This window comes from Meriones unguiculatus, chromosome 1 (genome assembly GCF_030254825.1).
Source record: "Meriones unguiculatus strain TT.TT164.6M chromosome 1, Bangor_MerUng_6.1, whole genome shotgun sequence".
NCBI lineage: Eukaryota > Metazoa > Chordata > Mammalia > Rodentia > Muridae > Meriones > Meriones unguiculatus.
The window spans coordinates 16,264,068-16,285,262 of NC_083349.1; the positions used below are offsets into that span (position 1 = coordinate 16,264,068).

General features: G+C 43.9%; 1 protein-coding gene across 1 annotated transcript in view; it reads left to right on the forward strand.

Moving 5' to 3' along the window:
• The window catches only part of Ppp2r2d (protein phosphatase 2 regulatory subunit Bdelta), a 36,304-nt gene extending 24,088 nt beyond the window's left edge, over window positions 1-12,216 (forward strand). Inside the window, exons 6-9 of the mRNA XM_021637819.2 lie at window positions 776-953; window positions 2,187-2,351; window positions 4,220-4,481; window positions 11,376-12,216. Coding sequence (XP_021493494.1) covers window positions 776-953; window positions 2,187-2,351; window positions 4,220-4,481; window positions 11,376-11,655 — 885 coding nt within the window. The 3' untranslated portion in view covers window positions 11,656-12,216. The remainder of the gene's footprint in view (window positions 1-775; window positions 954-2,186; window positions 2,352-4,219; window positions 4,482-11,375) is intronic.
• The last annotated feature ends 8,979 nt before the right edge of the window (window positions 12,217-21,195 follow it).

Here is a 21,195-nt window from a genome sequence, read left to right on the forward strand (position 1 = left end):
GCCAGAAAAGACTCAATTGAGAGGACTTTAAGTTTATTGGCGTCAAGTTTCAGCAATAAAAATGACTCTAGTCTTTTCCTGGAACTTTAGGCTTCTGTTCTGTGGCTTTCCTCTTCTCTCTTGTGGTGCTGCTCCTTTAGACTGACCCTTAGTTCTGTTTCAGGCACAAGTGCTCTGTTGACACCTTCCTTCTACCTGTCTTTCCCTTTGCACCTAGCAGCTGATAACCCAGAAGCCTCTGGGACTGTGGCACCGAGAACTTTACATGAAGCATAGTATATGCACACCATCCAGGTGACTAGCTGTACTTCAGTTCAGACTGTAGCCAGCTCTATATCAGGAGGTAGAGCTTTCTTAGCCCGAAGGACCTCCTGCTGCTGTCTATTGATCATTACATATGCAAATACCCCACCACTTGACCAGTGCTCTGAGAGCAGAGATTTATGCACTCAGCAACAAAGACAAGGAGTTGCTGTCTCATCTCATCTGTGGCCACCAGAGAACACCCAAGAGAATGATGCCTTGGTGGCCTGGAAAATATTGCTTAGGGCAGTTTACCTTCCTGATTCCAACAAGACCACATTACCTCTGTAATGGGAACAAGGAGGAATAGCTGTGAACAGACAGCTTTCCACTCGGATCTCTGTAGCAGCTCTCCTCTTGTTTGAGGTGTTGCACAGCTGTAGAAAACCTCTGTCCCTTTTCTTGTCTAAATACCATATGCTTATACTATTGTGACCTTTGTTTTGAATTCCTTTCTCCGTTCCATTTTTAGGTTCCAATATTGAAGCCCATGGACCTTATGGTAGAAGCAAGTCCACGACGAATTTTTGCAAATGCTCATACATATCACATAAATTCCATTTCAGTAAATAGTGATCATGAAACATATCTCTCTGCAGATGATCTGAGAATTAACCTATGGCATTTAGAAATCACAGATAGAAGTTTCAGTATCCTTTACACAAGTGCTGCCTCAGCTTGTTTTTATGATGATTGTACAGTTACTTCCCATGGGCAGCTATACCCCAGTCCCTCATCACTGACCTTTTGAATGCAGTGTTTTCTGGCAAAATAAGGTCTTTGTGATTGAGTGTTGCTAAACATACAAACCTTACCAAGCAGTGATGGTCTTTAATCCCAGAACTCAGGAAGCAGAGACAGATGGATCTCTGTGAGTTCAAGGCCAGCCTGGTCTACAGAGTGAGTTCCAGGACAGCCAGGATTACATAGAGACACCCTGTCGCAGAAGAAGTTAAAAGAAAAAAAAAAAAAGATACAGACCTCTGTCTGAAAGTTCATGTGAGATAGCTTTGGTCTTTTTGGATCAGCCCTGCCTTACCTTGGGTTCCTGATGCCTCCCACCCTTTGCCCTCCAGTGAACCATGCATGTCCTGTCTGACTGCTCTACCATCAGAGGTTTGTGGAAGCTCTGGGTTCTGTAGTTCTTATCACTGTAGAGATAACAGTACTTATTCTTGCCCCAGGCTGCCTTGCTGTCCTTGTGCACAGTTTTCACCCACCTTCTGTGAGGTCTTGCCTCCCAGCTGTTTCTCTATAACCCCAGCAGCTTTCCATCTCCTTAACTTGAGGGTATCAGACTCCGTCTGGGTCTCCTCTCTTTTGCAGCTTGGCACTGACTACAGCTTGGCATCTTGAAGCTCATACTGTTTCTATTCCCTGTGGGTCCCTGTCTCTTAATTGTGGCAGCCAGTGATGAGATATAGACTCATAAATTATATATTGTTTCCCCTGGAAAATAAACCTGTCCATCGATGTTCCACAATGGCCTAGAGAAGAATTTTACCCTACCTTCTGTTTCCATTGGCTCATCTCTGTGGTTGACTTCCTGCTGTGTTTATATTGCTCTGGCAACCCCATGCAAGCTCTTAAAGTCAAATAATTAGGACAGCAGAATCATTTGTGATTTGATAATGTTTGTGTTTTTAGTTATAGATGGAATTATGTGTGTAGGTTGGCACTGCTGCCTTTGTTGTAGATTATCATTCAGTGCCCTTGTCTTAGTTGGGCACTGTCCTGCATCACCTGAAGCCCTTTGTTATGAACTCCTCTGTGGGAGTATATATGGTCACTCTCCTGTAGCTCCTCTCTTAAGCCTCACTGCACAGTTGTCTGTCCTATTTCCCTTGAACAATTAAGCACTATGCCTTAACATCGTAATCCAGACATTGTGGACATCAAGCCAGCTAACATGGAGGAGCTGACAGAAGTCATCACTGCCGCTGAGTTCCACCCACACCAGTGCAATGTGTTCGTTTACAGCAGCAGCAAGGGGACCATCAGGTTGTGTGACATGCGCTCCTCTGCCCTGTGTGACCGGCATGCCAAGTGTAAGTTTTCTAGGAATACCCTTGATTTCTAAATACTAGCTATTGCACTGATAGAGGTCCTCCATGTCCTCTGCAGGCCTGGAGTATAGGGAGGCTCCCCATGGGCTATGCAATGAAGAGGTGCTCCAACAGCTTTCTTCTATCTGACCCAGCTCACCATCTACCCTGAGTTCTCCATGACCTGGGCCATAGCCATCAGAGTGCATTCCACTTGTGTTATCTGTAGCCAACAGATACAGTGCTGTGAGCCTGGAGTCCCAGCTACTCAGGAGACTGAGGCAGCATCACTTGAGGGACAGGAAGAGACTTCATCTTAAAAGGAGGTTGGGGATAAGGGATTGGAGAGATGGTTCACCTGTTAAAAGTGTGCTGCTCTTGTAGGTGACCTGAGTTTGGTTTCTACTACCCATTTCAAGTGGCTCACAACTGCCTGTAACTCCGGCTTTATGGCAAAAGCAAAACCATGCCATTATCTCTAGCACTCTGGAGGCAGAGACAGGCAGATTTCCTGGCAAACTTTCTATATTGTGAGTTCAACCAAGGCTACATAGTGAGACCCTGTCTCAGCAGTAACAAAAACTTTCCAGTTCCAGGGGGTTCCTCCTTACACACACACACACCTAGAATTAAAAATAAAATAAACTTTAGGGCCAGTGAGATGGCCCAGCAAATAAAGGTACTTTCTGCCATCTCTGAACTGAGTTTGATCCCAGCACATATATGAAAGAAAACTGACTACTAAAAATTGTCCACAGACTTCCACATGCAAGCGCCTCCTAAAGTAAGTGAATGTATTTGGAGAGGAGCAACTTTAAAGCATACCATGGTCTATGTTGTCCTGGTATACCATCTTAGAAAGCTACTGTGTGCAACTGTCGAGGAGAGCTTCCTGCTCTCCTACTTGTGCAAACAGGGAAGCACCTCTTGCGTAGCCATTCTGGCGTGTGGTACTGTGAAATGTATGTCCACCTGGAAATGCTCCTCCTAAGGCAGAACAGTGTCATAGAATGTTGTTCCTGTTACAGTCCCTGCAATGAGGTGCTGTCAATGTATGTAGCCTGGATCTTCCAGATGTTGTTCCTCAGTGAACAGCTTTAGGTTCCAAGAAGAGCTGTCCTTGACAGCATTAGGTTAATTGAGTAAATGCTTAGTGTTGACAGTAGCTGGCTTCCAGTCTGTGCAGGGCTAGCAAACATCACACACTTACACAGAAAAGAATGCTGGAAACCCTGGAGAAGCTTCAAGTAAAGGAAATTATCTTCTAGCCTGAAGCATGATACAGCATGAGTGTGGCTTTGTGCTGGGGGATCCACTCTGGCCTTTGGTAGGAGACCTGCCTCTGCTGTGGGTTGAGGTGCTGTAGAGAAAAGTACTTCTGCTGAAGAAGCAATGATACTCTTTTCATTCAAGTCACAGTAGAACATAGCCACTCACTAGAGAAAACAAACTCCTTTGTTGTCTGTTCTTTTGTCCAGTAGTTTCATTGTGTAGCTGGCCGCTATATTGTTGTCTTAAGGTAGGAGCAGCAGTCCTGCAAGCTCTGCCCTCCTGTGAGCAGGCTCCTCCCAAAGGACACAGAGTACTATTCTTCTCTACTACATATTCTCCTGTGGACAAACAGGTAGCACATCATGTCCCCAGCCCATTGTCTTGTTGGTACAAGCAGCTGCAGTTCTCATGCATACTAAATTCCTGCATACCTCCAGGACAATGGTCCAAGGTCTGTATGGGTTTGAAGGCCTGCACCTTATGGGCAAGAACTGAGGATGACACTGAGCCCTTGAGGGTCTCTGAGAAGTCCCTGCCAACTTTAGGGTGGTTGTCTTTGATTTAGCACAGTAGCTGAAAGTGCTCACTTTGTTTTTCAGTTTTTGAAGAGCCAGAAGACCCCAGCAGTAGATCCTTTTTCTCAGAAATAATCTCATCTATATCCGATGTCAAGTTCAGCCACAGTGGTCGGTACATGATGACCAGAGACTATCTGTCGGTGAAGGTATGGGACCTCAACATGGAGGGCAGGCCTGTTGAGACCCACCAGGTACATGAGTACCTACGAAGCAAGCTCTGCTCCTTGTATGAAAATGACTGCATCTTTGACAAGTTCGAGTGCTGCTGGAATGGTTCAGACAGGTGAGGCTGCCAGCACCACACCACGCTGGCATCCAGAAGTGCTGGTACTTTCAGTATCTCCAGCAAGTCCTCAGACTGAGTGCTGCCAGGAAGGGCATCTCAGTCAGATGAAGGATGCTGTCAGGATTGTGCTTCCCAGGCCTTTAATTTTCCTGTATGTATCCCAGGGAAATCCAGGCATCTGAGCAGACCTTTCCTCACTGACCGTGCACCATGGCTCATGATATGTGTAGAGTGCTCAAAGAATGATTACATAGATGAGTGAAAGAAAGCAGGAAGTCATTTACTAGTCCAAAAGGCCACCATTCAGTTTGTCTCTTTGTTTAGAGAGGTTTAAGAAATAGCCTTCAGAGCACAGCCGTGGAATGCTCACTCAGTGCAGTATGACTGCATCATTTATTTCATGTACATTCTGTTCAGATCATAGGTTTTGATGCTACTGAGAGGTCTTTGAAATCATCCCAAAAGAAATCATGTTTCAGATGATGTAATCAGGTTCTCTTAGATCATCTTTTTATAGGATTTCTGTGGAGAATTTAAGTAACTAGACATATAAAACCCTTCAACATAAATGGCCAGGGATATGGTAGCACAGCTTTAACCATAGCATTTGGGTGCTAAGTCAAGAGAACCACCTGTTCAATACTATTTTGGGCTATACACAGCAAGACCCTATCTCAAATCTATTTCTAAATACCTAAAAACACTAGCTATGGTACAAGTGCTTCTTTAAGTAATAAATAGTGGAGCTCACAAACTTAGAATTGCTGCCTCAGCCTCAAATGCTCATTCCCACATGTGTGTGTTTCCACTCTTGAAGAACTTTGAGGTCTATCCTGGCTGCATGGGGAGGGAGACCTCACAGTGAAGAGCTAAATGCTTCCTCAGAAACAGAGCTGAGCATCCTTGGACAAACCTTTTTTGGGCTGCTCACAGATTAACTAGCATGCCAGTTTAGACTTTCAGAGGCCAAGCACTACAGTCCTTAGGCTACAGCAAACAGCATGAGCTTCATGCTGGCACTTGCTCCCAAAGTGACTTCTCGGCCTGCTGTAGCGCTTGAGGCACTGAGTCTGGCAATGCAGCCAACTTATCCTGAGCCTGGAGGATCCTTTGCTTTTAGAATAAGCACCCAAATTTTATACCTCCTTCCTCAAGGTTCTCAGGTAGAAAACATTCAGGAATCTTCTAAAACTCAATGAGAAATATGCAAGGCTGCCTCAATCACAGTTCCTGCTCCCCAGCTCTTGGGACTCTTCCAGTGTGAAATGAGTTAAGAAGCTTGCAGGAGAAATTTATTAAGCATATTTAGGAAAACGCCATCACAAACAACAGAAACAAGACTCTTTGTTGTTTGTTTTTACTTGGGTTAGCAGGTTCTGGTGTATCCCAGGCAGGTCTCAGACTCAAGATTTAGTTGAGGATGACTTTGAACTCCTGATCCTCCTGCCTGCACCTCCCATGTGCAAAGAATATAAATGTGTTACCTCAACACACAGTGGTACTAGAAATCCAGCCCAAGGTTTTATGCATTCTAGGCAAACACTCTACCAACAAAATTATGCCCCTATATCCTTGTCATTTTTGGCACATGGTCTTTGTACCTTGGAAGGCCTTGAACTCAAATTCCTTTTACTTCAGCCTCCTGAGTGCTGGGTTTAGATGTACGTACTATGACACTTGCCATAACGTCTTAAGAGTTCAAATGTAATAAGTATAAAGTAACAGGTTATAAAATAAGAATATTTTAAATAGTTACAGATTAAAGGACAGAACCAAAAAACTAAACAATGAACCATAAGACTTAAAATGCTTCGGAGATTCTAGTACAAACAACTTCTAGAAATGAAAGATACAACAGATCAAAGTCTAACTAGAGATTAATTAACTGCAAGGAAGTTCAGAAATTACCAGAATACAGCCCCAAAACACAAAGAACAGTAGAACATGAAAGTTAAAAAATATGGAACCATAATGACATGTGCTTGTAACATCAACACTGGGAAGCTGAGGCCCTGGGCTATATACGAAGATCCTGTCCTTAAAATGACAACAGTATACTGAGCCTGGGAGATAGCTCAGTGGCTAAGAGCACTGGCTGCTTTTCCAGAGGATCCCAGTTCAATTTCCAGGCACCTCACAACCATCTGTAACTCTAGTTTAAGGAGATCAAAGATCATCTCCTGGCCTTCTTGAACCATAGGCATACACATAGGCTTACATACATGCAAGCAAAACATCCCTAGCACATAAAATAATTCTTAAAATTAAAAAAAAAAAAAGAACACAGTACAAAGTACAGAGAAGATATGATATGCTATAGGCAAGTGGAGAGGAATCTCTTAAAAGCCCATGACTATGGAAAGGTAGTGTTAAACTGATAATAAATCTTCCACTATATGGTTAGTACATCCTAATTCAAATGTAGTGATGGGCAGAGGTTTTTAGCAGCTCACCCAGGAAGCACAGAACTCATTTTGCTTTAGGCAAAATGAGTACAGAGGTAGTCTGTCCACAACATAATGAAATTACAGGACACCAGAAGTAGAGAGATCTTAAAAGTGGTCTGTAAAAGAACACATACTCTATGCAAAATGAATGTTGAGTCTGAGAACACACTTCTCCACAGAAGCTACTGTCTCACTCTGTTTGCTATGACACCAGACTCTGAGAGGTTAATGATTTCATAAAGAAAAGTTTCTTTAGTCTCTGGTTTGGCTCCCAAATTTAGAGACTGGAAGTCCTAGATTAGGTAGGTTCATCTGTTCAACCTCTAATGTGCATCACATTGACAGGTGTCAGATCACATAGCAAAAGAAAGAAAAAAGCAAGCGAAGCCAGACTCAGTTCCTGCTCACACAGAACTAATTCATTTCATTAAAAAAAAACCCTTATACACCTAACAAAACCTCTGGAGGAAAACCTGAAGAAAGTCACCACAGGATGTTCTTCATCAGGACAGAGATCTAGATGAGCAGCATGGCTGCCAGTTACAAGTAAAGCTGATGCCTTGTGACCTCATGGAAGAAACAGTATTAACTTGTTCCAGGCAGGCTAAAACCAGAGTCCTCCCTGTGCTGCAATAAATAAGGCCTGAGTGTTTAAAGACTGGAAGAAAATTCAGGGGAGCACCTTTGCAAGGTCCGGAGGTGGAAGAGCTTCTGAAACAAGGCCTCAGAAAACCATTACAGAATTTAATCATGAGGCTGGAGAAATAGCTCAGTTGTTTAGAGCACTGACTTTCACTTTCCAGCATCTGCTTGGCAATTTAAAACCACTTGGAACTCTAGTAGCTGGGAATTGATGCTCTCTCCACAGGCTTCTCCATGCATATGATGCACACACACCTATACATAAAATACTTTAAAAATAAAAAGAATGATCAGCAAGGAATAGGTGGTGCACATTTTCAGTCCCAGCACTGAGGAGACAGAGGCAGACAAGTTTCTATCATGGATAGCCAGGGCTAGCTACATAGAGAAACCCTGTCTCCAAGCAAAAAAAAAAAAATCAAAAGAAACAAAACCAACATTGTTGTGGAGATAGCTGAATTAGTAAAATGTTTTCTATGAAGCATGAGGACCTGAGTTTGTACTGCCAGCACCCACCTAAAAGCACAGCTGTAGTCACAGCACTGGAAAGATTATACTAGAGTCCATTGGCCCAGCCAAATCAGTGAGCTCCTGATTTTGTGTGAGACCCTGCCTGAAAAAAATAAGGTGGAGGAGCAGTTTAAAACTCTCCCCTCTACCCCCAGAGGAACCATGGTTCCTCTGGGCCACAGATCTACTCACAGCCAAATAACCACACACATGAATTTTAAAATAAAAATTAAAAAAAAAAAAAGTGGTGTGATTGAGAAAAAGACATGAGATTAACCAGTGGCCTCCAGGTGCTTGTTCATTCACATGAACCAACACAGTGTGCATATACAGACAACAGTAGCCATGGAGCTAAATGTCTATAATGTGAAGAATACAAGTTTAAAAGCGTGAACACCAGGTATGACGTGCATACCTTTAATCTTAGCACTCAAGAGACAAAGGCAGGTGGCTCTCTGAGTTCAAGGTCACCCTGATCTAAATACGTTCCAGGCCAGTTAGAGCCACACAATAAGACTTTACCTCAGAAAAAAAGAAAATGATGACTGCTAGTTTTCGTTTGAAAAAACAAAGCCCACAAGTGGAAATAAACAAAATGGAAAATAAAGTGCCAAGGAGAAATGAGGGCCAATGGCATTGCCCTGCTGCCTGGGTGCTCTGGTAACATCGGTATGCTGGCAAGATCTTGCACATAAAAGACAAGAAAACAGGAACTTCAGCACGTTTATTGGGCACTTGGGAGCACACAGCTGAATTGTCGGTGTGTAATAATAAAAGGCGCTGGATATCAGTGAAATAGACTGGCCTGGATCACAAAATTAGTAATGAGGACTGAGGGCATAGCTAAGTGATAACGCATCTCCCGAACATGTAGAGGTCCTGAAAATGGATTTCCAGCAACACAAAAGATCTGTTAACTGTTCAAAATACAGCTGCATGGAATTTACACCCATCTGCTTTGAGGAGAGACTGCCTTTCTAGGAACAGTTGGGAGGTATTTTTCTAGAGGGTACTTTGTAGAATTTAACCATTGTTTCTGAAACACTGCAACACATCCCTAAGAATATGCAAAGTTCAGGTAATGTATGCTCAGTCCATTCATTTCCTGTGGTCTTTCCTCCATTTTCTCACTCAGAAGCTTCTCCCATAGGTCTTTGGTACAGTCTCTTTCAATGCCTGTTAGCCTGCTGCTGTGAAGCATTGCCTTGCAGTGCTCCATCTTACTCAGCAAAAAAGACAGCACCTGCTCCATGTTTTTGTTCTGCTGACCTGATCCATGCTGCCATGATTTCTTACTGTGCCCAGGTGCTGGGTAGGTCAGGAGATGCCCACTTCATTGTAGGCACTGTCTAAAGGACACTTGCTGATTATTGTTTACAATGCACCAACCGCTTTCAGTTACTCTGTGCTCTCAATTCTTGTTGCGGTTGATATTGGCTCTATTCCCTGCTCTTTCATAAGCATTGCACTCCATATGGAAAATAATTGGAGAGGACTATAACAGTGGGTCCTCTCCTGCAAACATGGTCCTACACATTCATTTCAGGTGCTATCTTGAATGTACCAAACCATGGTTCTCATCTCCAGCCCCTCTGGTGCCATTTATTCCTGTGTTTAAAACTAGATTTGAATGAACAAGAATAGCTGTGTACAGGGTTTTTCTAAGTTTGTTTGGTGTGGAGTTTGGGCTAAGGTTAACCAGATGCTAGAATATTTACAGGCAGCTAGGGTGAGCCCTAAGCAATGTGACTTAGAGGATGTGGGCATTTAAAGACCACTAGCCATATAGCTATAAGACAGCAAGACATGGAGGTCAGGATAGGAATAGGAGAGTTTGAGGGTTTCAGAGAAGACAGAAGAGTTTGGTTGGTCTTCACTGGCCAAGGAAGTTAGAGGCAGTGTGGAATGTCTTTTGTTTTCGAGACAGTATTATGTATTGTGTAGCTCAAGCTGGCCTCTAACTTGCTACGTAATACACCTGTATTCCCTGCATTTACAGGAAAATCAGTTTGGGGTCATCCTCTGCTACATAGCAAGTTTGAGACCAGCCTGTGCTACATGAAATCTTGTCTCTAAACACAAAACAAAATAGCGAGGACCATCTTCACTGTGTGGCAGCTGCCTGTAATCCCAATACCTGAATGGCAGAGAGAGGGGATCTCTGGGGCAAGCTGGACAGACAGACTAGTTAAAATCAGGGCATTCTGATTCAGTGAGAAACCCTGTCTCAGTAAGTGGAGAGCACTTAAGGAAAAGGCTCAGTCCGCCTCAGGCCTACATGCACACATGGGCACACATGCACTTAAACAACTTGCAAACCACAAACACATTCTCAAAAATAAAAATGACCCCTTCCAAAGTCAAATTGTGACAGCCTCCTGCCTCAGATGTACACTATCCACTGACTTTGAAAGGAACTTAGAAATTGCTGGGCACAGTGGCACATGCTTGTAATCTCAGCTCTCTGGAAGGCAAAGTGAGTCCAAGACAGCCAAGATTATGCAGAGAAACCCTGTCTCAAAAAAGAAAAATTAAAAAGTAAGTTAGAAATTAAGTTAGTCACATTGATAACTGAATTAACCTTCATTGGGAAATGTGGCTAAAATATAACCAGTTTTGCCTTAATTGTTGATGAGGTGGTTGGATTTATAGTAAACTATCAGTTTGTGACTAAGACAGCTTTGGGGAAAATGGTAGGGTGTTGTTTATTTGTTTGGATTTTTTTTTTTTTTAAACAGGGTCTCATGTTACATAGACTTGGGTGTCCTGGAACGCACTATGTGGTCCAGGCTGGCCTCAACCTCACAGAGAGTTGCCTCTACTTCCCAAATGCTGAGATTAAAAGTAACTTGGACAGAGTTAGTTTTCTCCTTCCTTCCTCCATCTCCTTCCTTTCCTCTTTCTCCCCTGTTCCTCCTACTTTCTACTCCTCCGCCCCTCTCTGCCTCTCCTTCTTCCCACCTCCCCTTCTCTTCTTCTATATATTAGTTAGGCAGGAAAGGTGGAAGCATTCTGTTCCAGCCCACATGTCACAGCTCATGACCTCCTGTAAGACATGCTACAGGGGATCTAACACTCTGTTCTGGCCTTGGTCAGCATGTGTTCAAAGTTACGGATCCATGAAAATATGTGAAAGTCACTGGAGAATCTGCATTACATTTCTTTCCTGATAATGTAGAAATTGGCACCTGTGGAGGGTCTGTGCTTTATGCCATTGCCCTGGTTCATGCCATTGCCCTGGGTGCTTACTCTGCTGGGCACTCAAGTGTTCCCTCTTTTCTCTCTTGAACAGTGCCATTATGACGGGGTCCTACAACAACTTCTTTAGAATGTTTGATAGAAACACTCGGAGGGATGTTACACTGGAAGCCTCAAGAGAGAACAGCAAACCCCGAGCCAGCCTGAAGCCCCGGAAAGTTTGTACAGGGGGTAAGAGAAAGAAAGACGAGATTAGCGTGGACAGTTTGGACTTCAATAAGAAGATCCTTCACACAGCCTGGCACCCCATGGAGAGCATTATCGCTGTAGCTGCCACCAATAACTTGTATATATTCCAGGACAAAATTAATTAAGGAAACTGACTGGAGGACCAAGTGTTGTCTTGCATAGTTAAGCCGGTTGTTTTCCTGTCAAAGAAAAGGCATTGTCCTCTCCATTGAGAATAGTGATGCACTTCTACTTCCCTCATAGACACAGGAGAAGAAGGGCTCTCAGCTGGAGTCTTGGGAGAGATGAGTGCCGCTGCTGAAGGGAAGACCTACTCGAAGCTGAATTGGTGGACTTTGCTCAATAAAGGCCATTACTCAAATGTATTTATTCAAGTCTGAGCCTTCCTTTCCAACTTATAGACCAAAAAACTAAAATCTGAGAGAGAGAAAAAAAATCTCATCCCATCTCTGTCCAGCTCTTCCCTCTATCTCTGCCATCCATCCCTGGGCCTTAAGCTGGACATGGTGTGTGTGGCCACCACCATGCTCCTCTGGCCCTGGAGCCCAGTGGCCTGCATCATCGCTGGTGCGTGGACACAGCCGAGCAGGCTCAGGCAGCTCTGCTCACCCACTGTACCTGCCATCACACCTTCTGTGGAGCTACTTAATAAACACAACACACTGTGAAGTGTTTTTAAACCCAAATGCCAGTGCGGTCTTTTTATTTGTTTTTGTTGCACATAGTGAAATTACTCAGGATATTATACTCCAGAACAAATTGAGAACTTTTTTCCTTTGGCAGAATGGTTGAGTTTGTACAGAACCTCAGATTCTAAATGTAACTATCCCAAATTGCCATTTGGTTTCTGTAGAAACTCCATCTGGGAAAGCCATAATTGAATCCACCTCTGAAAAAGAAAATTACATGAAAGAGCAACAGAATTGCTGCTGTCAGATTAACACCTGGTTTAAAGTAGGCCCCAGAGTCACCACAATTAATGTGTAAGTACTCTGAGGAAAACATACTTTTTAAAGTAGTGCTAAGAATATATATGCATGAAAAAAAGACCATATGCATGCCAGATTTCATACTGTACCTCGGTTAGCAGAACTCAGCAAGTATAGTTGGGATATAATTCCACCTGTACCTATAATTGGGATATAATTCCACCTGTACCTAAAACATCTTGGATATCAGGGGTCAGGAGTTCCTGATAGGAAATATAAAAGTTAAAAAAAATAAGTAAGAGAATCAATACTTGGTCAAGCCTTGGCCAGCAGATAGATCTGTGAGTTCAAGGCCAGCCTACAGAGCGAGTTACAGGGCAACCAGGGCTATACAGAGAAACCCTGTCTTAGAAGCAAAAAAAAAAAAGTACCAGCAGTTAGTGTTAGGATTCAACCAAAGAGCTACTGCAGGACAGGGAGCAGGGCCTGTGCCTGCTGAAATAGGAAGGAGTGCTGGTAACTGCCTCACCTTCACAGGAACTAATGTAATGCCACTTGCGTTCACATTTATTAGAAACTGAAGACTTAAGATTTATTTATTTATTATTTATACAATATTCTGTCTGCGTATGTGCCTGCATGCCAGAAGAGGGCACCAGATCTCATTACGATGGTTATGAGCCACCATGTGGTTGCTGGGAATTAAACTCAGGACCTTTGGCAGAACAGCCAGTGCTCTTAACCTCTGAGCCATCTCTCCAACCTCCACAAGTACTTCTATTTAAAAGTACTCACACTCTGTGCCAGACAGGGTGGCACGTGTCCTGAATCCCAGCAAGCAGGAGCCAGGAACAGACATACCTCTGGTTTCCAGGCCAGCCTGGCCTGGTCCAAATCAAGTACCAAGCCATCCATGGCTACATATTTAAACCCTGCCCCAAAGAATAAAAGTAGCTGGGTGTAGTGGCACATGTCTTTAATCCCGGCACTAGGGAAGCTAAGGCAGGCAGATCTCTGAGTTTGAGGCCAGCCTGATCTATGTAGTTCAAAGACAGCCAGGACCACATAGACTGTCACAAAAAAATAATGTCCTGGATCTTGACTGTGGCAGATTGTGTCTGAGATGAAGCCAGGTTACACAAGTATGGGCCCGAGTACCCGAGGAAAAACAGTCCTAATACAGCAGGACTATGTGCCATTCATTCTGCCAAAAAGTCCAATACATTTAAATGTTTAACTGGACTTAGACAGCTTTTTCCATCTTTAAAATATTTCCCAACAAAGAGCCTACCAGCCTCTTGTAGAGGAGGCAGAGTAGAGGTGAACATGTTTGTCCTGTGAATCCCGCTGTGCCCTTGGGTTAGAGCAGGTGTTGTCTCTCCTTCAAAGGCCTGAGCCTGCAGGGCGTTTGCCAGGGTGTCCAGGGCTGTCCCCATCTCTGGATTCCCTGCCTTGCTGTAGTGCTATCAAAAACAGCAATTTAGTGTTGGCTAAAAGGACTCGTGACAAATAGACACTCTGAAGGCTGCTTTTATTTCCATATAAGAGTCTCACTATTGTAGCCCAGGCTGCCCTCAAACTTGAGCTCACTCTGCTTCAGTCTCCCAGGCACATGTCACCATGCCTACCTAGCCTAAAGAAGGTAAGGATCCTACAGTTTTCAAATGTAAATTGGTCTCGTTTATTGTGTTCAAACATAGAATGGCTTGCATTTCTTTCTCCAGAATGTTCCATTTAAGATACCATTTCTGTCAAATGTTTTATTGCTGTGCTTTGGGGCTGAAGACGTAGACCAAAAAGCGTGTGGATCGGTTTTGGGAGGAGGACAGTTCTTACTGTGTGGCACTGTCCAGGAATTCATCACAGGCTGACATCAAGTGGAGCAGGCTTAACCATGCTGCCCCCAAGTGCACCACTGTGTTGAGAGAACATGTGGCATTTTTAATGTGAGACAGGGTCTCACTGCCTAGCCCTAGCTATCCCAGAACTCTGTTTAGTCCAGGCTGGCCTCATATTCAGAGATCCTCTTCCCTCTGTCTCCAGAGTCCTGGAATCGAAGGCGTGCACCACTCCAACCACCCTATACATGTGGATTTAAACATGCATTTTTGCCTGAACGCATGCAGTCCACATACTTGGGCAGAGGAGCAGGAGTACAAGCTAATACACAGATACATGACGGTTCAAGTAAATCCAACTTTGGCTACATGAGACCTTGGGGGCTGGGGTTGGGGACACCTAAGCACGTAGACTGACACATTTGATCCCAGCACATAGGAGGCACAGACTGGTGGATCCCTTGAGTTGCAGCCCACCAGGACTACATACTAAGACCCTGTCTCAGATTTTTTTTAATTAGATATGAAGTTAAACAGAGGTGCTGAAGAGGTGGCTCAGCAGTTAAGAGCACCTGCTACTCCTGCAGAGGACCTTGATTCACTTCCCAGAATCCACATGTGGCTGACAACCTGCTGTAACTCCCCTTCCAGGGGATTCAGTGCCCTGGATGTACCAGGCATATATATGTACATACAGAAACTCAAGCTAACCCCTTAGACATAGAAAATTAAAAAGATCTTTTTAAAAAATTGTAAAGATGTATTTATTATATATATAAAGATGTATGTATACAATGTTCTGCCTGAATGTGTGCTGGTGCACCAGCAGAGGGCACCAGATCTCATTATAGATGGTTATGAGCCACCACGTGGTTGCTGGGAATTGAACTCAGGACCTCTGAAAGAACAGACAGTGCTCTTTAACCTCTGAGCCATCTCTCCAGTCTTTTTAAAAAAATTTTTCTTTTTTTATTTTTATTAATTACACTTCATTTACTTTGTATCCCCCCATAAGCCCCTCCCTCCTCCCCTCCCACTCCCACCCTCCCACCTCCTTTACGCATGCCCCTCCCCAAGTCCACTGATAGGGGAGGTCCTCCTCTCCTTCCTTCTGATCTTAGTCTATCAGATCTCATCAGAAGTGGCTGCATTGTCATCTTCTGTGGCCTGGTAAGGCTGCTCCCCCATCAGGGGGAGGTAATCAAAGAGCAGGCCAATCAGATTATGTCAGAGGCAGTTCCTCTTCCCATTACTACATAAGCCACTTGGACACTAAACTGCCATGGGCTACATCTGTGCAGGGGTTCTCCTTTTAATTTTTTTTTTAATTAAAAATTTTTCTGCTGGGTGCTGGTGAAGCACACCTTTAACCCCAGCAGTTGAGAGGCAGAGGCAGGCAGATCTCTGAATTTAAGGCCAGCCTGGTCTACAAAGTGAGGTCAAGGACAGCCAGGACTATACAGAGAAACCCTGTCTCAAAAAAACAAAAATAAAATCAAATTTTTCTAAAGTTGTGCTTCTGTTACGCAGTTATACATCAGTCATGCCATTTGACAAGACATTGATAGTTGCATTCATCAGTTGCAGAGAAACACATGCCAAGTGCAAACTCTCCCTATGGTCCAGGCAGTCTTCCCAGCTGTTCAAAGTGGAGGAATGGTGGGTGCCTGACACTGTTCTGTGCTGTTAGTCTTGGGTCCTAGCCCAGCTGCCATACCTGAAAAGTCTTCCTGTACAGAGCTGAGTGAGGCATCTGGCCTCTAGGCAGAAGTCACACATCACTCTCCTAAGCTGAGGGTCCACAGTGAGAGCCAGTGAAGGAATGCTGGGTGCTGGCTGTGTGCCTGACAACTTTCTGGGCCAGTGTAAATAGACCCTGTCCCAGCTGCCATGCTTTCTAAAGTCTGAAGAGCCAAGGGTCTTGTGCAGGTTAATGCAACAGCTAGCTGCTAGTCCTTGGATATTACAAACAGAGAAAATACCCAAAGGTGCTGCGTACCAGCGGTTCTCAGCTTGCAGCATGGCTGGGTGCTGGCTAAAGTGAAAGGGCAAAAGTTCCATACTATGAAACTGTCTGCCCCAGACAGTGGGGCGTGGATGGTTCAGTTAGCTGCACTTCTAGGAGGTCAGCAACACTTGTAGGGGCTTGCTGCATGCAGGCAGTTCGAGGCCAGCTTAGACTACATAGCAAGTTCTAGGACACCTTAGACAACATAAAGACCATCTCAAACAAAAACAAAACGACTAACATGACGTTCCCATCCATTCTGCCTGCTCCTGCCTATAACTTTATCACCTGTTCTGCCTCAGGTCCCACATGCTTTTCCTGAGTAAACTTGTATGTGTCACTCAAAAGACCAGTAGAAAGTTTTTTTGAGGCAAAGCAGCAAGGAAATGGTCATAAGAGTGGTGATAGCTCCAGGGAAGAGCCAGTGTAGTCTGGAGCTCTCTCCCTAAAGTGGTCCTACACAGTGATTTTATATACATTTTTTTAAATGCACATAAAGTCAAAAAATGTAAAAAAAGAAAAACTAACATTTAAAAAATAGAAACTACCCAGGAATCGTGGCATATACCTGTAATCCCAGTACTCGGGGATACAGAGGCAGGTTGAATCTCTGCGCTGGAGGCTAGTCTGGTCTACAGAGTGAGTTCCAGGACAGCTAGGGCTAGAGAAAACCATAGCAGACAGGAGCCTACACTATCAGAATGATAGGGCAAAACTAAAAGAGGTGTCATGAAATAAAAGTGTTATAATCTTAGTGTGTAGGAGCATTATTCTAAAGAAAGCTTTTTTTAACTCTGATTTTGTGGCTGGTTTGATAACAATGAATAAGTGAAATGAAACTTTGGTGGCCATCTTGGGCTAATGAGTGTCTGAAGACAGCATGTTCAGTTTGTAGTTTCCAGACAGTTGAAAATGTTTTTTGAAAAAAGTTTTTTTTTCAAAGCTTGTGGTCTGACTGAGTCTTGTACATTTCAGGTACAAGACATGAAGGCACAAAATTCTGTCCCACCACTCAGACCTCATGCCATGGCTTGATCAACATGACTCCTGGCTCTTGGGCTAGAGGGCACTGTGCAAGGCCCTACACCAAATGCTACCCTGGGAAGCGTACAGCCAAGACTGAGGGGTAGTAGCATTGGCAGACCAGATGTTCAGTGACTTGTCTTGGCCCAGTTCCACTCTCCCAGAGATACTTATTTTCAGGTTATTGGGTGAATTGGGTCCTGTACTTGGGAGGCTGAGGCAGTGAGTTTGATGCCAGCATGATATACAATGAAATTTTGTCTCAAAAAAGGAGTGGGGGAGGGGGTAGAGAAAGGCTGGACATTGTGGCACAGACCTTTAATCCCAGCACTCTTGGATGCAGAGGCAAGCAGATCTCTGAAATTTCAGGTCAACATCTTCTATGTAGTGAGTTCCAGAACAAGGCAGGATTACACAGACAAAGTAAACCCTTTGAGTCTCTTTATCCCAAGCCTGCCTCAAACTCACTATGTAAACAAAGGATGACTGTGAACCCCCTGGCTCTACCTCCTGAATGTCACCACACCTGGTTTATGTGGAGATGGGAATCAAATGGAGGGCTTCGTGCATGCCAGGTGAGGATTGCCAGCTGAGCCACCCACACCTTCTGCTCTGTCTTGCTTTATCTTGTCACAGCTGGCTTGTACATGTGATCCTTCCGCCTCCATATCCCAAGAACAGGCAGGTAACATCTTGTCCTACCTTTGACCCTTGTAATTATTTCTTGAATGTGCTTTGAGTTTTTTAGACAGCCATTTATTTAGAGGGTAGCTCCTCCTGTCCCTTCACATAACTCCAGTCTCTCCACAGCAGCTCGAGGACACAGCTCTGACAGAAGGGCATGTGCCCAGAATCTCCATTTCCAGAAATGTCCCTGTCAATTCTGCTGCTGATGGCCCAGGACCACTGTGAGTAAAAGGCACCATTGACTTTTTTTCTCTTTGGAACAATCGAACAGGTGTCACAGAATATTCAGCTTATGTGGTGTGAGTATAACATCTCACACTCAACACACAGCTTTGGTTTTACTCGTTCTTAAATATCCTTTGTCTAGGGACACCGTATGTTATCTCTTCTTGCCAATCTCTTGTCTCTCATGATCTTTACAATTTTCAAGAGTACGGATAATTTTTTTCAGAGGATCCCCTTCAATTTAGCTCCATATACTTTTGTCTAATGATTAAACTGCAATTATACATTTGGGCAAAAAACATAAAAACAATAAAAAACCTGATGTGGCCTCATCATCAAACCAGCAGTTGACATATGGACCAAGTTTCTTTAGCCTAAAGCAACTATTTCTGACTGAGCATTTTGTGGGGAAAAGATGAGCACACCATTACAACAAAACAAAAGCATATGGGATGGGGGTTACATATGTGGAGGTCAGCAAACAACTTGTAGGAATCTGTTCTCCCAGGCCCAGGGATAGAACCCATCAGCCTTAGCAGCAAGCATCTTTATCCACTAAACCATCCTGTTGGCCCTAGAATATCTCTTGTTGCTTTCACAGGCTAACATTGATTTCCACTGTAAGCTCTGTGGTTTGCCCGATGACAGATAATCCCCTAATAGGGGATGGTGGGAGTCACCGCCTGTATTAACTTGAATTCTATTAGGAGAAAATACTCCTAGCTAGCCAGACGTGTGGATTGCTGTGAGCAAAAAAGCATCATATGGCCATGATCTCACAACTCACATGGTCCACATGGTTCCAGCAAGGAGCCATTCTGAGTGGACACACAGGGGTCTCCATCTCCAGAGGCCACTGAGACCCTTTCCTTTCTGGCAAGTTCCAGACTCATCTTCCCCCCATTTTCAATGACTTCCCCAGTGAGCCAGGCTTTCTCATTAGAATATAATACTAAATATAGGATCTGTTTAGTGCCTATTTCTGAGCTGCTCTGAGCAGCTAGCTGGATTCATTTCACCATCTACTTTAAACATTCAGTTAGATCCCATCATAGGCCTCAAGCAGCCTACCCCACCCTTATTTGTTAAAAAGACCAGACTTTTATTATCCTTAACTTCCTTCTTTGCTCAGTATTAATATATGCATTTTTTTTTTTTTTTTTACTATCACATCCCTGTATAATCTAGTCTAGATATTACTTGCCAGACACTGGGCCCCTGCTGTTGTCTCCCATCCCCTAAAGCATGCTTGTTTTTCACTCATAACTTGGGTTAAGTACCCTTCTGTGTACTTGAATTACAGGGAAGCACCACTGTCATTTTAACAGTCTGCCCTTACTCCTCCCACTACTTCCTACCTGCCCAGTCAACCAGCCACTCACCCTTCCTATGTCCATCACTCCATCACACCTTATTCATTTCTCTTTTCAGCCTCAGACTTTGGCACTAATAAGGAAATGTGCTACATTGTCTTTAGCTTTTTCTCCTAAGGATGAGTAGTTCCTTTAGTCTGTCTTTAGTCTGTACTTTAGGCTCAGCTCCAAGACTATGATAGGTCAGCAGGGTGAGCTGGCCAGCCTGCTTCCCAGCCATTGACTTGCAGGTAGGCCTCTCCAATGGGCAGTTTAGATTCTTCCCAGCATGGAGTCTGTGGGTTGAAGATAATGTCCCATCAGAAAAGTAATGGCTGTCAGCATTAAATCTTGATGGACCCAGGAACTAGGCCACATCACTTTTTGTCTTATCCATCAACTTGATTTCCAGGGGAGGGAACACACACATCCATCAGAAACTACAGGGAGTGGACCTGCTTTAGAACGATCACATCTGTGATCCCAGCACTCAGGGAAGCAGAGGCAGTCAGATCTTTGTGAGTTCAAGGCCCACCTTGTATACAAAGTAAGTCCAAGACTACACAGCCAAGACTACATAACACCCCTCCCCACAAGTGTTTTGCCTGTATCTACATTTGTGTACCACATGCCTGAAGTACGGGCAAACACCAGATGTCAGATCCCCTAGAACTGGAGTTCTGATTGTGAGCTGCCATGCTGGTACTGGGAACTGAACTGAGGTCCTTCAATAGAGCAGCCAGTGCTCTTAACCACTGACCATCTTTTTCCAGCCTGCTCTGTCTCGTTTTTAAGGTACAGTCCTTAGGTCTTCTCCACAGCTGCAACCCTCTGCACTTGTATGTTAAAATCAAACTGCATTAACTAGTGGCCAAAGCAGTTTTTAAGTCAACACTAGTTAATTTTGCTGTATTTCAAACTTACTACTCAATAACTGAGCAATAGTTATACCTGTGAGTGATTTGTCTACATACATATATGTGTATCACTTCTGTGTCTCATGTCTTCAGAGGCTAAACAGGGCATCAGACCTAGGACTAGAGTTATACATAATTGTGAGCCACCGACGTGGATACTGGGAATGAAACCCATATCCCCAGAAAGAATGGCCAGTACTCTCAACCACTGAGCCATCTCTCCATCCCCCAAGGGGATAAAGCAGGCTGGGTGTGGTGGGGCAGACCTGTGATCCCAGCAGAGGAAGAAGAATTGAGTCTAGTGCCCCACTCACATTCCTAGAATAGAAACATAAAAGCTTGCAAGACAAGAAGGCTCGCACTAAGGAGGCAGATAACAAGTTCAAGGCCAGCCTGGTTCTGAGATACACATAGAAACCCTATCTATCTTAAAGAAAAAAGAAACAGGCTTTTCACTAAAGCCATCTGGAAATATATTTCTGTCATTTAGAGACATATGAAGGCTGAAACACAAGAAAAGTGGCCTTTTCCAATTGTTGCTTAAAAAAAAAAAAAAGGATAATGAGTGGTGGGAGGTTGCTAAAGGAGACATGATTCTGTTTTCAGCATCCATGTAGGGCAGCTCACAACTCCAGCTCCAGATAATCTGATGCTGAACTCATGTGCTAGTGTACCCTTTAAACTAA